The following is a 12,216-nucleotide window of genomic DNA, read 5'->3' on the forward strand; positions in this document are numbered from 1 at the left end:
GGCACCAGGGCAGAAGACAAGTCTTCCCAGGGGAAAGAGCACACGGTGGCTCTGACGGCTCCAGGTGACTGGAGAGAAGCAGGTGTGCCCCAAAGCCCTGATGGCGGAGGGGTTTGGGGGGACTGGTGGGAACTGAAGAAATCTCCCTTCAGGCAATCAGAAGGTACTCTGCAGAATGCTAACTTTTCAGCACAACGTGGCAAGCTCCCATCCTAGCTCATCCAACTGGCTGAGATCTGAGCCCCTCATTAATCAGATGGGGAGAACCACTCCATCATCTTCTAGTCTCCTGTTCCCCCAGCTGCTCTGCCCCACCTCCCGAAAGCACCAGAAGCAATTTCCTTTTTCAGCAGGTTGATGCTAGTTTTTCTCAGGGCTTTAATGAGGCACGTATCTCTGAATTTGAGCTCGGAGAGAGATCAAATCACTTTGGTTCATGTCCTGAGCCTTTATTGATTAGCTATTATGAGTCCTGCACTAAGCTATGGGTTGAGGGGATACATAATGAACCAGAAAGTCTCCTTTGCTTCCGAGAGGCAGCCTAGAACCTGCTGGGAATAAGACGTGGGATTAATTAAGGCTCAGGCTCCTAGATCTGAAGGCATAAATGAAACAGAGGGTGCAGGCCACGGGCAGAACAGTGAAGACACCCAGGCAGGGAGGTAGGAAAGACTTCCAGCCATGTTCTCATCTCAACTCCACAGGCAGCTGCCCACACTCTGCAGTCAGAATAACAGTCAAATTCAGAAGCAATGGGCCTTTTCAAAGAATAGTCTATAGAGGGTTCTCTCCCCACTTCTATACTTTTTAAAGTAACTGTAGTTTTGCCATCCAGCTGTAGTGATATGTACCTGAAAAACACCAACAGCACACTTCAGGTGCCTGACTTGATGTTTCCATGTGTGTGTGTGTAGCAGGTACATTCATGTGTGCGAATGCGGGTGTGTGCAGAGGACAACCTCAGATGACGTAGGTCCTCACTTTCCACCTTGCTTCAGACAGGGTGTCTTTGCTGCTTTTCTTTCCTCTGTGTAAGCCAGTCCAGGTGACCCAGGCGTTTCCAGGGACCCTCCTGTCCCCACCTCCCATCTTAGCTTACAGACACTCATGCTGTGCTTTTGGTTGTATGTGAGCTCTGGTTGGTGATCTGAACTCGGGTTGTCAGGCTTGCATGGCCAGCCCCTGTGCATACTGAGCCTTCTCCCCAGCCCTGCACTGTGAAAGGATCAACAAAGGTCATATCACAATCTTGCAGTTGCTACTGTGCTTTGCCTTTCACCCTGGTGAGAACACTCGGGCTGGAACAGCACAGCTTCACACTCAGCACAGCAGTCTAACCCATCCCGACACTCTACACATCAGAGTCAGGTCACACAGTTGCACCTGTACCTTCTGGGCAACATCGCCTTGTCTAACCTGCTCAATTTTTTTTTTTTTTTTTTAATAAAACACCACCAGCTCCTCTGCTTGATTTTTTAAAATGTGTTATTTCTTTTTATTAAATTTATTTATTTATTATGTATACAGAAGAAGGCGCCAGATCTCATTATAGATGGTTGTGAACCACCATGTGGTTGCTGGGAATTGAACTTAGGACCTTGGGAAGAACAGTCAGCGCTCTTAACCTCTGAGCCATCTCTCCAGCCCCCAACCTACTCTATTAATGTTTCCTCCACTCCTATTCTTTAAGCACCAGGAAAAAAAAAAAATCAGAAAAACCAAGTCAACAATGTTTTCTTCATTTTTAAACTATTCTTTTTTCTCCTACTAAGTTTTTCTTGTTGTTGTTGTTTCTTTTATGATGGATAAAAATTCTAAGTCTGGGGCTAGAGAGATGGCTCAGCAGTTAAGAGCACATGCTACTCTTCCAGAGGACCCAGGCTTGATTCCCAGCACCTACACCAAGGGGCTTAAACTGCCCATAACTCCAGCTACAGGGATCTGATGACTTCTTTTGGCCTATACACAGCACACACACACACACACACACACACACACACACACACACACACACAAATACACACATAGCAGATACACACACACATAATATATATATATTCAGAAACAAAATAGAAAAGAAAAAAGAAAAACGATCATGTCTGAATTAGGCCCAAACCCAAAGCTCTTGAGTTAGGAGTCTCTATATTCCTGTTGAGAACAGCTCATTTGACCCCAAGAAACTGTAAGAAAATTGACCTCAAGTGGTAGACACTGTCATTCAGCATTCTGCAGGCAAAGATGGCACTGGTGGTGGCATGTTACAGCAACCCACGACCCTCGGGTTAGCCCTGCCACCATGTCAAGTGTGTACTTATCATTTAAACTGAAAACGAGGTGTGGAAAAGCCTGTTGTCTAACCAGAAGAATGTGTGCTGTGTTGCGCATTTTTAATTGGTTTCTACAATCCTGGATTAAGTGACGGCTTGTGCGCCACACTACAGGCGACTGTCACAGAAAGCTTCCTCTCTGGCCACCCGCCTGAAGAATTCCCCTCATATGTGAGAGTCTGAATAGACACTTAGGATCCCATGAAAATGTAGTGCCAAGTGTGGCGTGGGGTGTCTGGGTGCGAGAGCAATAGCCTCCTTGAACGCGTTACTTGAGTGAGAGACTAACCAGGGTACAGAAGACACACTGGCACTGGGCGATGGTTGTCATCTGCTCCGCTGGGAACTCCCCAAGGCACAGCTTGCAGGACACCAGCGGGTCGAGCGCCAGGTCCCAGGTGGGCCGGTACCTCGCTGTGGTCATCGCAGAACAGTCTGAAACGAGAAACGTACACGCTCAAGACGTCCCTCCCGTGGCCTCCACAGAAACACAGTTGAGAATCGAATCGCACCTCCTGGTTCTAATGGGACCAGGTTGGGGAGGGGACAGCACGTGACTGTGGATGGAGAGAAGGTCTCCTCTGGGGAGGTCTATCCAGGGGTCCCCACCTCAGGTCTGTGTGGGGTAATTTTACAGTCTGGTGCTAATCCTCAGAATTGGAAAAGGACCACACACACACACACCACCCTTCCCTCCGACCCTCTGAGGGAAGTGCCTTCTGGAAGGGTCAAGTTTAGCAACCACAGAAGAGAGGCTTTGGTTAAGGTAGTCAACTGCTTGGATTTGACTCTTCCCCAGTTTGTGGTGGAGAAACATCTGAGGGGAAGGACGCAATGAAGCCCGTCTCCAAGGCCCTTCTTGCCCTCATAAGGCGTGCAGTTTCCCCACTGGCCTACCAGCCACACCTTCAGTCCTGTGTGCTTCTTAAGCCCATTTTCTAGAATGTTCAGCTCTGGACAGTGAGGGGGTGCTTGGCAGTCAGGCTCACATAAGGGAGTCAAAATGTGTACAGTAGACCTTCAGTGACGCTCACTCCCCATACCACAGGACTTCCTCTGTCACACCCCAAGCCACCTAGGGCTGGTGTCCCTTGCCCATCTGTGTTTGCCTGTTGCACAGTGGTTATGCTGCATTAGCTATGTTGGCTGTTTAATCATTGATGCTGAGCCAGGCATCCAAGAGGACTATGGGGAGAGGAAAAAGGTGGACCTTCAAGCTCTCAGGTCAACAGCTGTCTAAAGATCCACCCCACCCTCAGGGATTGCCTGTTGTTTGCATAAACCAATTCCTGCATCTAGTGATCTTAATTCTCATTTACAGTCCTTGCCACTTGATTTTAAGCACCATGTACCCACTTGGTACCCATGACACATGTGCTTTGTGATTCTAGTAGTCCGCTTTCCAAACTCATGCTTGCTAAGCTTGGAGCTGAATAGCATCCCATTAAAACTACCTCTAGTCATCTGAACACTCGCCACTTCTCATATTAATATCAACACTGATGCAGAGGTAGGGCATATAACCTTCCTCATCTAAATCCCACTCTGAATGAGGCAGTCAGACAGGACTACCTGCATACCCCAAGTGAGAGCAGAGAGCAAGACTGTATCCTTTCTAACCCCTTAGGGCTGTACACACAATGACAAAGACATATACAGGAAAGAAAAAATGAAAGAAATATGATACCACTATCAGCAAACAACAGCTTCAGCATCCCAGAAAGATTCACAGATACCTCAGGGGATTTCTAACCACAGATCTTCTCATCTGATTTGGGACTTCGGTCTCTATAATCAAAACCTCACTGGAAATACCCTCAAAGCCACACCGTGTGTCTCCTGGGTGGCTCCAGGTCCTGCCTAGTTACAAAGATTGACCATCACACAGTCCAATCAGAGGCAAGACAGGGCTTGGCATTTGAGGAAGAACCCTGTGTGCTTTGGGTTAGGAATGAACTAATGTTTCCAAACTATCACCTATAAATAGTAGCATGCAGGTCCTCAACCCATGTAGACTTCAGTCTGCACATGTGTGCGAAGGGGTTGACAATCCCAGTTCATGGAAGGGTGAGATAAGGAGGGAACATACAGATGTCTCCCCCACCCCCATGTCTCATGTCCAACACGGCTTCATCATTCTAAGACAATGGTTCTCAATCCTCTAAGGCTGTGACCCTTTAATACTGTTCCTCATGTTGTGATGACTCCCAACCATATAATTATTAGGTTGCTTGTAACACAAACCCTAGATGGTCTTATTAATAGAAAAAAACTTGGGAGCCAGGTATTGAGGTAAATTCTGAAAGATCAGAGAGACATAACAAGTCACAACTAATCTCACCTCGCCAACTTCTCAGCCAATCCTATTTCTTCAAACTGGAAGCCTCTAAGTCCTCTCTGAGTGGATCTCAGCTGAACTACTGCTAACAGCTTAAAAGCCTAAAAGCCTCTAGTTCCTTGTTCTCAAGCCTTAAACATCTTTCTGCTTCCTGCCATCACTTCCTGGGATTAAAGGACTGTGTCTTTCCCAAGCAAGACATGAGATCTCAAGTCCTGGGATTAAAGGCATGTGTCACCCTGCCTGTCTCTGTTTCTTGTGTGGCGTCGAACTCAGAGATCCAGATGGATCTCTGCCTCCAGAGTGATAGGATTAAAGGTGTGTGCCACCATTTTCTGGCCTCTATGACTATCTAGTGGCTGTTCTGTTCTCTGACCCCAGATAAGTTTATTAGGGTGCACAATATATTGGGGAACACAATATCACCACAGTTGCAACTTCGTAACTGTAATTTTTCTACTGTTATGAATCGCAATGTAAATATCTGATATGCAACCCCCAAAGGGGTCATGACCCACAGATTGAGAACTCTAAGAAGACTCTCATGATGCCACCATGTTCTATAGTTGGTGTCAGATCCAGTCTACATGTTTACACTTTCCCTCACATTCAGTCAGCCAAGGCTCACTGGGTGCCTGTGTGTAAACATTCAGTTAGGGCCAACTGCTAGTTGGATTCGATACCAGATACCCTTGAGAGACAAAGTATCTGGGATGCAAAAGGAGCCAGCATGAAATGCACAAGACAGGTAAGATACAATGGCCAGTGGTGTGGGGACAGGGTAGACACACAGGGAGCCCTGACCCCAGGAGCAGAGCCCAAGGAGACAGAGGAATAGCCACACAGCTCAGGAATCACTCAGGAATAAGAGCTACCAACCTGCATTCAGGGCAGAGAATGGGCAGCAGCGAGGATGAACCAGCAGTTTTCCAGGGCAGTCAACGGCTGCAATTAACTTACTCCACACTAAGTATATTTTCCATTGGTATAAAGGACTCATTGACACAGATAAAGAGACTTTTAGGTGGATGAAGTGGAGGCTTTGAGATGAGTTAAACATGGGTCCTCATGTAGCCTAAGCCAATAGCACAAGAGGATCTCAAGGTTTCTAAGTGTTTGGGGGTACAAGAGGACACTATGACTATGGACCTCTTCAACCCTGAGGTTGTGTTCATATAGAGCCTATCCATACACCCTGAGTTTATTGTAGGAGAATATTATTTTAAGGTGTGTTACTTTTGTATCTGTTGCATTTGTTTAACTCTGTGAAGCTGTGTTACTGTGCCTGTCTAAAACACCTGATGGTCTAATAAAGAGCTGAATGGCCAATAGCAAGGCAGGAGAATGGATAGGTGGGGCTGGCAGGCAGAAAGAATAAATAGAAGGAGAAATCTGGGAGAAGAAAGGGCACGAGAAGGAGGAGGAATCAGGGGCCAGCCACCCAGGTAGACAGCAAACCACAGAGTAAGAGTAAGATTTACAGAATTAAGAGAACGGGAAGAGCCTAGAGGCAAACGGTAGATGGGATAATTAAAGTTAAGAAAAACTGGTTAGAAACCAAGCCAAGCTAAGGCCGGGCATTCAAAAGTAAAACTAAGCCTCCGTGTGTGATTTATTTGGAAACAGGGTGGTAGGGCCCCCAAAAAAGAGCAAAAAGAGCAACAGCAACAAAAGTTTATTATTATTATTTAAATGCCAGCATGTTTTTGTTTTTATTTTTTGAGGTCTACAGATCCTAGACCATAGTTTGCTAATTACTTGCTTATTTTATAGCTCTCTGCATCTTTCCTGTCTAAATCCCTAATTTTGTTTTTACAAGTTTATACTTCACACTGTACAAAGTGACTAGGTTTTGATTAAGCAGGGTCACTAGTCCTAAAGGGTTCACAAACCTTAACAAGACTCCCTCAAGTTGAGGGCTGGTACGCTTCATGCACAAGACAGGGAGCAGCCTCTGCTAACTGATTTCTTGGTCCTGGAGGGTAGAGGCAGGGGAAAAGGTTGCTGCTGACAACGCCAGATAGGTACAGGGTCCCGATTTTGCAAAGCACTGTGGCAGGGCATTCACCGGGGTGGAATTAAATGGGCCTGGGTTCAATACTCTGTCACATGTTAGGTGATGGAACCTCCTATCATCTTGTAAAATGCATGTACAGTCACTGTACATATTGAATTGCAGAGCGAGAAGACAGATAATGCCAGCTTGGTAAGCAAGAGTCATTTACATATGTCAGGTCAAAGAACTTGAAAAATAACCCATTAAGTCTGCAAGGGGAAGAAAAGACAACAGCAGAGAAGGGACCAGACAAGAGGCCCTTCCAGGACAGTCCATCCAACAGCTGAGACCTTTGCAAGAAGCAAACACCAGAACCCTGATTGGTCATTAGCTGTACAAAATGCCCAAGATGGAACATCATCAGCCCAGGTGGGTTACAGAATGCAGACTAGTAGAGCTGAACTGAATGCACGGAGACCGGAGTTCCCACACCCACACCCTCTATAGGCTCTGGCCTAAAGTAGAGCAATTTCCTGCTTCCTCTACAGCCTCTGTCTCAGGCCACTGCCCTACCCCATCTTAGCTGTTCCCAAGACTTGCCTCCCCACCCCAGCTTCAGCACCCGGCTCCTCTGGCTCCTCTTCCTGTTTACAGCCTCCCTTGGAGCAGCTGGGAGGGCTTGAACTGTCTGGCTTCCTCTCTCGCTTGTCCATGCTCTTGACCCCTAGACAATGAGGCTTCCCACGGCATTGGGCATGGGACAGGTCAGCTTCTGCCCTTACCTCTGCCTCTGCCCCTGCCCCTTCCTCATAAGCAATTTCAAAAGCAAGTCATATTCCCATTTGAGGTGCCACTTCTGTATTGTTTCCTGTTATGTATATAGACTTTGAGCTATACACAAACCACACTTCCAATAGCAACAACAGGACACAAGAAAAATGCCTATATTGTGCGAGTCCATGGGGGATTTTGCGCACGCGCGTGTACACACACACACACACACACACACACTCTCTCACATACACACACACTCTCTCACATACACACACACACACACACACACACACACACTCTCACATACACACACTCTCTCACATACACACACACACACACACACACACACACACACACACACACACACACGGGATGGCTTGAATATGATTTTTGTAAGCACTACACAGCTGCAAACTTACAATAGGAATTTGCTAAGGGAATCACAATGCACCATGAAAGAAGAAAAAAAAGAAAAGTCTTTGTTTTTCCTAATGTGAATGTCAAGTCCTAGGAAACAAACAATTTTAAGGGTGTCTTGTCAATTACAAGCATGATTCAAGTAATTCAAAATGTTTGTAGGACAAGATATTTATTAGGCACAACTGAAGTTACGCACGAGGCTGGGCACTGTGGTGGGACAGGAATGGACTCGAGGGCAAGAAATAGTTGAAAGAGACCAACTGCCCACCATGGAAGACATTTGGCACACTAACAGAACGTGGATGGGAATGTCTGCCAGAATCAACTCATCTGCTGGTCCTTCCACCTAAACATCTTCAAAGCAAAGATGGGGAAGGGGCAGAAAAGGGCGTTGTAATCTTCCCTTTATTTCACGACCTTCTCAAACCAGGCCATGTCTCTTCCTCCTATTCAAGCTCCCTTGCCATCCCCACTCACCACTTCTCTAAACTCTAGCTGCCCCCTGTGTTCAGCTTCTGTGCCTGGTGCTTTACAGAGTTCCCATGACATCTCTGAGTCCTCAGCTATCGCCTCTTTTCTCTCTCTGATGTGTGCCCCACGGTGCTCTCTCACTCTCTGGAGCAGCAGCAGAGAACCTGTGAGATCAATTTGACAGGGCCCACTATCCCTAGCTGACAAGCTTCTGGCAGCCTGTGAGTGATGATCTAGATTAGGTTAATGGAGGTAGGAAGATCCCAACTGTAGGCAGTGCCGCTCAATGAACTCAGAGTCTGGACTGCATAAAAAAGAGAATTAGCACCAGCATTCACTCTCTGCTTCCTGACTGTGGGTGTGATCAGCCACCTCAGACTTTGGTTGCTATGCCTGCAACCCCATCATTTTAGACTGCACCCTTGAACTGTGAGCCAAAATATAATCTTTCTTCCTTGAGTCGCTTTTGTCCAGTGTTCTGTTAATCTCCAACCCAGATCTACTAAGTCAGAAACTGGTGAGTGCAGCCACAGTAGGCTGTTCTGTCAGGAGTTTTTAGGAGATAGGGACGCCCCCTAGAGCCTGTACACCACTGGTCAGCATCATTTCATGTGAGAGTCCCCACTCACATCCACATGACTCAAGGTCCACACAGGCTCAGGGTTCCAGGCACTGAGCTGAATATACATAGTAATGTCCAACCATTCTTTACCAGGACTCTCTCTGGTTAGGTGTGGTATTTGAACTCTATGATACCTGCCAGTTTCTCTCCTTACCTTCAAGTGAGATTATGCAATGGTCAGTGGTTTGATCCATTCTTCTAGACTGGGATCTCCATAGGCAGGTAGTCCATAATTATAATAATCAAAGATATAAAAGACAATGGGAGCTGGGGAGATGGCTCAGTGGGTAAGAACACTTAATGCACAAATGTGAGGACCTGAGCCTGGAGTCCCCAACACCTACAAAAGCCCATACCCACCGGTAACCCCAGCACTGGAGGGGGGTCCCTGGGTATTTCTGTCCAGCAAGTCTGGGATAGGAGAGCAGGAACAAAACCAGCTACATCAAGACTAGCGTGTGAAAGAAGGCAGTTTGTGGAAGAATCAAAACCCTTCTTTCCAGTGACATCATCCAGTGAATAGGGCGTGCATGCACAACACACAGCCCGTGATCTACAAAGGCCGTGAAAGACAGTATACTGCTACCAGGCTTGATAATTTTGGGGTACTTTTCTCAGTTCAGCAGGAAAACTCATTCTTGGGGATGCCCTTTTCTTTCTTAATAAGCTGCTTCTTTTCCACGCCTAACAGAAACAGCATGGGTCTCTCAGTCTCTTTTTCCCAGCAGCTTCTCTTAAGCTCTAATGAAACTGTCCTTTGCTTCATGAGTCCATTTCTAAATTATGGTATTGGTGAGCACCCCAAAAGGGAACCTCAGCTTCCCTGGTAACAAGCCTCGTCATAAAATGAACTCGATTTGGTGAAAGATGCCATCTCAAGGGAATGGAGTGGGAGGTGAGAGATCAGGACACCCTATGGGGCCCTGTGGCCTCTACATTGTGTGCACATAAGCACACAGCTGCTCAAGAAATTGTGCTAATCTTTCTCATTCATCACTTCCTCATCTGCACTGAACTCAAGGTACCCCTTTTGGTAGGAGGCTAAAGATAAGCAAGGCAAAGAGGCTGGAAATCCCGGGATAACAGAACAGAACTGGGAACTTAAATAGAAACTCAAGTTCAGATTACTATAGAAGCAGATGGAAAGCATTTCTAGGGGACAGGCTGGCACACACACTGGTTGGTACGTGTGCATGTGCTCCGTGTTCACCAGCTGAGAGGATACAGAGGGAAAGGGACTCTATACAAAATACATGCCATGCCCAGATCCTCAGTCCAGTAAGAAGTTCAGTTTAATAAACCAGCATGCATAGGATAAATGGCTGCTTCTAGCAGAGACCAAAAGGGGTTCTGAGAAGCACGGAAAACCCCATGGTGCCACAAAACAGGGACAAGCTCAAAATGATCCACTTGCATTAGTGATATGGAAAGCCACCCAAAAGTTGAATGAGCCAACATCTAAGCGCTCTGAGCAGCTGTTGAACTGTGAACCCCAAATACAAATCTAATGCCCTTGCAGCTACAGAGAAAAAAAAATACTAAACAGATAAACAGCTGAAGGGAATCTGACACAAATCTCAAGCTAGGCATGACCATCCATGCTGACACACCACTGCTCAGAGGACAGTCAGGAGGGCAGTGATTTCCAGATCAGGCTAAGCTACAGAGAGAGACCCTGTCTCAAAATAAAAAAAGAGAAAAGACACATATCTTGTGTGAGAAAGTTCTGCTGGCCTCTGTAGCTACTTCCCCTGGGCAGATGGAGCACAATTCAGACTCGGGTGAGCTGCACACAGAGACCACCTGCCCAGGTGTACAGGGAGCAGGGTGGCAGGCAGGGTGATGTCACACTGTCTCTGCTGGAGACACACTGTGGGTGTCACAGAGGTCAGGCAAGGTGACAGTGTGCATCCCTAACTGGGTTGGATGAGATTGACACTTTGCCTCATGGCCCTCTCCTTTAACCCTACAACCCCAGTCTTATAGGGGGAAGAATGTTGCAAATAATGGCTCAGAAATATTCTAGAGAATCCTCACCAGTCTTGCCAATCATCCTCAAAACTGCCAGTGGCTTCCTTGAAACCATGTAAGTGTGAGTGACTCTGACCCTGGAAGATAAGGTAGGATTATGGGTCAAAGTAAAGGAAGTCTGAATAACATGAAGGTTTCAGTGAGGAATGCATAGGTTTGTTGACCATGATAATAACCCAAGGTGTCACAGGAGGAAGAAAGTAAGTGTGTGTGTGTGTGTGTGTGTGTGTGTGTGTGTGTGTGTGTGTGCGCACGCGCGCGTGTTGGGGAACTCTCTGGTCTATCTTTGACCTTTTTCTACCTCTAGATCCAAACCTACCAATCTCAACCTAAATTGTACCAAATGAAGTGTATTTTTAAAAGCCCCCCACCCCCATCCCAGAAATATAGACTCAAAAGGGAAGAATGACATTCTAAGCTAGGGTTTCCCAAGATGATACTAAAATCTGAAAAATCGAGAGGAAACAAAGTTTATAGGTCTCTTAGTGAAATTTGAATGATCACACCCATTAAGGTTTTGTTTGATATGGTAATGAATAATGTGTGATACATGCAAAATGGTTCTATGTTGGGGATCAACTAGATTGTGAAATACCTTCTGTAAGAAGACAACTCACCAGTATGTATGGCTTTGCACCATAAAGCCCATCCCTAAATTAAGGTGTTGCAGTGGGAGAGCCAGGCAGACCCAAGAGCAAAGGACCAAAGAGGCAGCCTGCCCACCTGCCACAGGGCTCAGGGCTGGGCATAGACCACTCACTAAAAAGACAGCCAGTGCCATGGAATACCTTTAACACACACCTGTCCAGGTGAGGTCACAGGTCCGTCATTAGGAACTCAAGGACATGAACAGCAGCCTCGACTGGACACTGGGATGGGTGGGTGGGTGGGGCTGGATGGGGTGTACATTGATACATAACCATGGCAGGGGACTGTTTGCAGACCACATTTCCCCTCCACTTGAGTGCTCAGGGATCTGCACCTGTATCATCAGCACCACAAAAGAGAAATGTCCATGTGGTTTCCAGAGCTGCTGTTGTTGTTTTTTTTTTTTCTTTTTTTTTGCCCACAGGAGGTTATAAAAACAAAGGGACAGCCACACACACAGAAAGAAACCATGCTGGAACAGCCTTTGGGTGCATGTCCAACACTAGCCTGAGCCTCCAGCAGGCCAGGTTGAGGAAGCATCATGATGGTTAATCTTGACTTCAGACACGGAGATTGAGAGACTCACAGG

The 12,216-nt window shown here is 46.6% G+C and overlaps 1 protein-coding gene across 4 annotated transcripts in view; it reads right to left on the reverse strand.

The window, feature by feature from the left end:
- Rnf144a (ring finger protein 144A) overlaps positions 1-12,216 on the reverse strand; it is a 117,885-nt gene that overhangs the window by 37,506 nt on the left and 68,163 nt on the right. For all 4 annotated transcript variants that reach the window (XM_036170739.1, XM_036170736.1, XM_036170738.1 and 1 more), the window contains one exon: positions 2,617-2,762. In XM_036170739.1, coding sequence (XP_036026632.1) covers positions 2,617-2,751 — 135 coding nt within the window. In that variant the 5' untranslated portion in view covers positions 2,752-2,762. The remainder of the gene's footprint in view (positions 1-2,616; positions 2,763-12,216) is intronic.

Source organism: Onychomys torridus, chromosome 21 (assembly GCF_903995425.1).
Source record: "Onychomys torridus chromosome 21, mOncTor1.1, whole genome shotgun sequence".
NCBI lineage: Eukaryota > Metazoa > Chordata > Mammalia > Rodentia > Cricetidae > Onychomys > Onychomys torridus.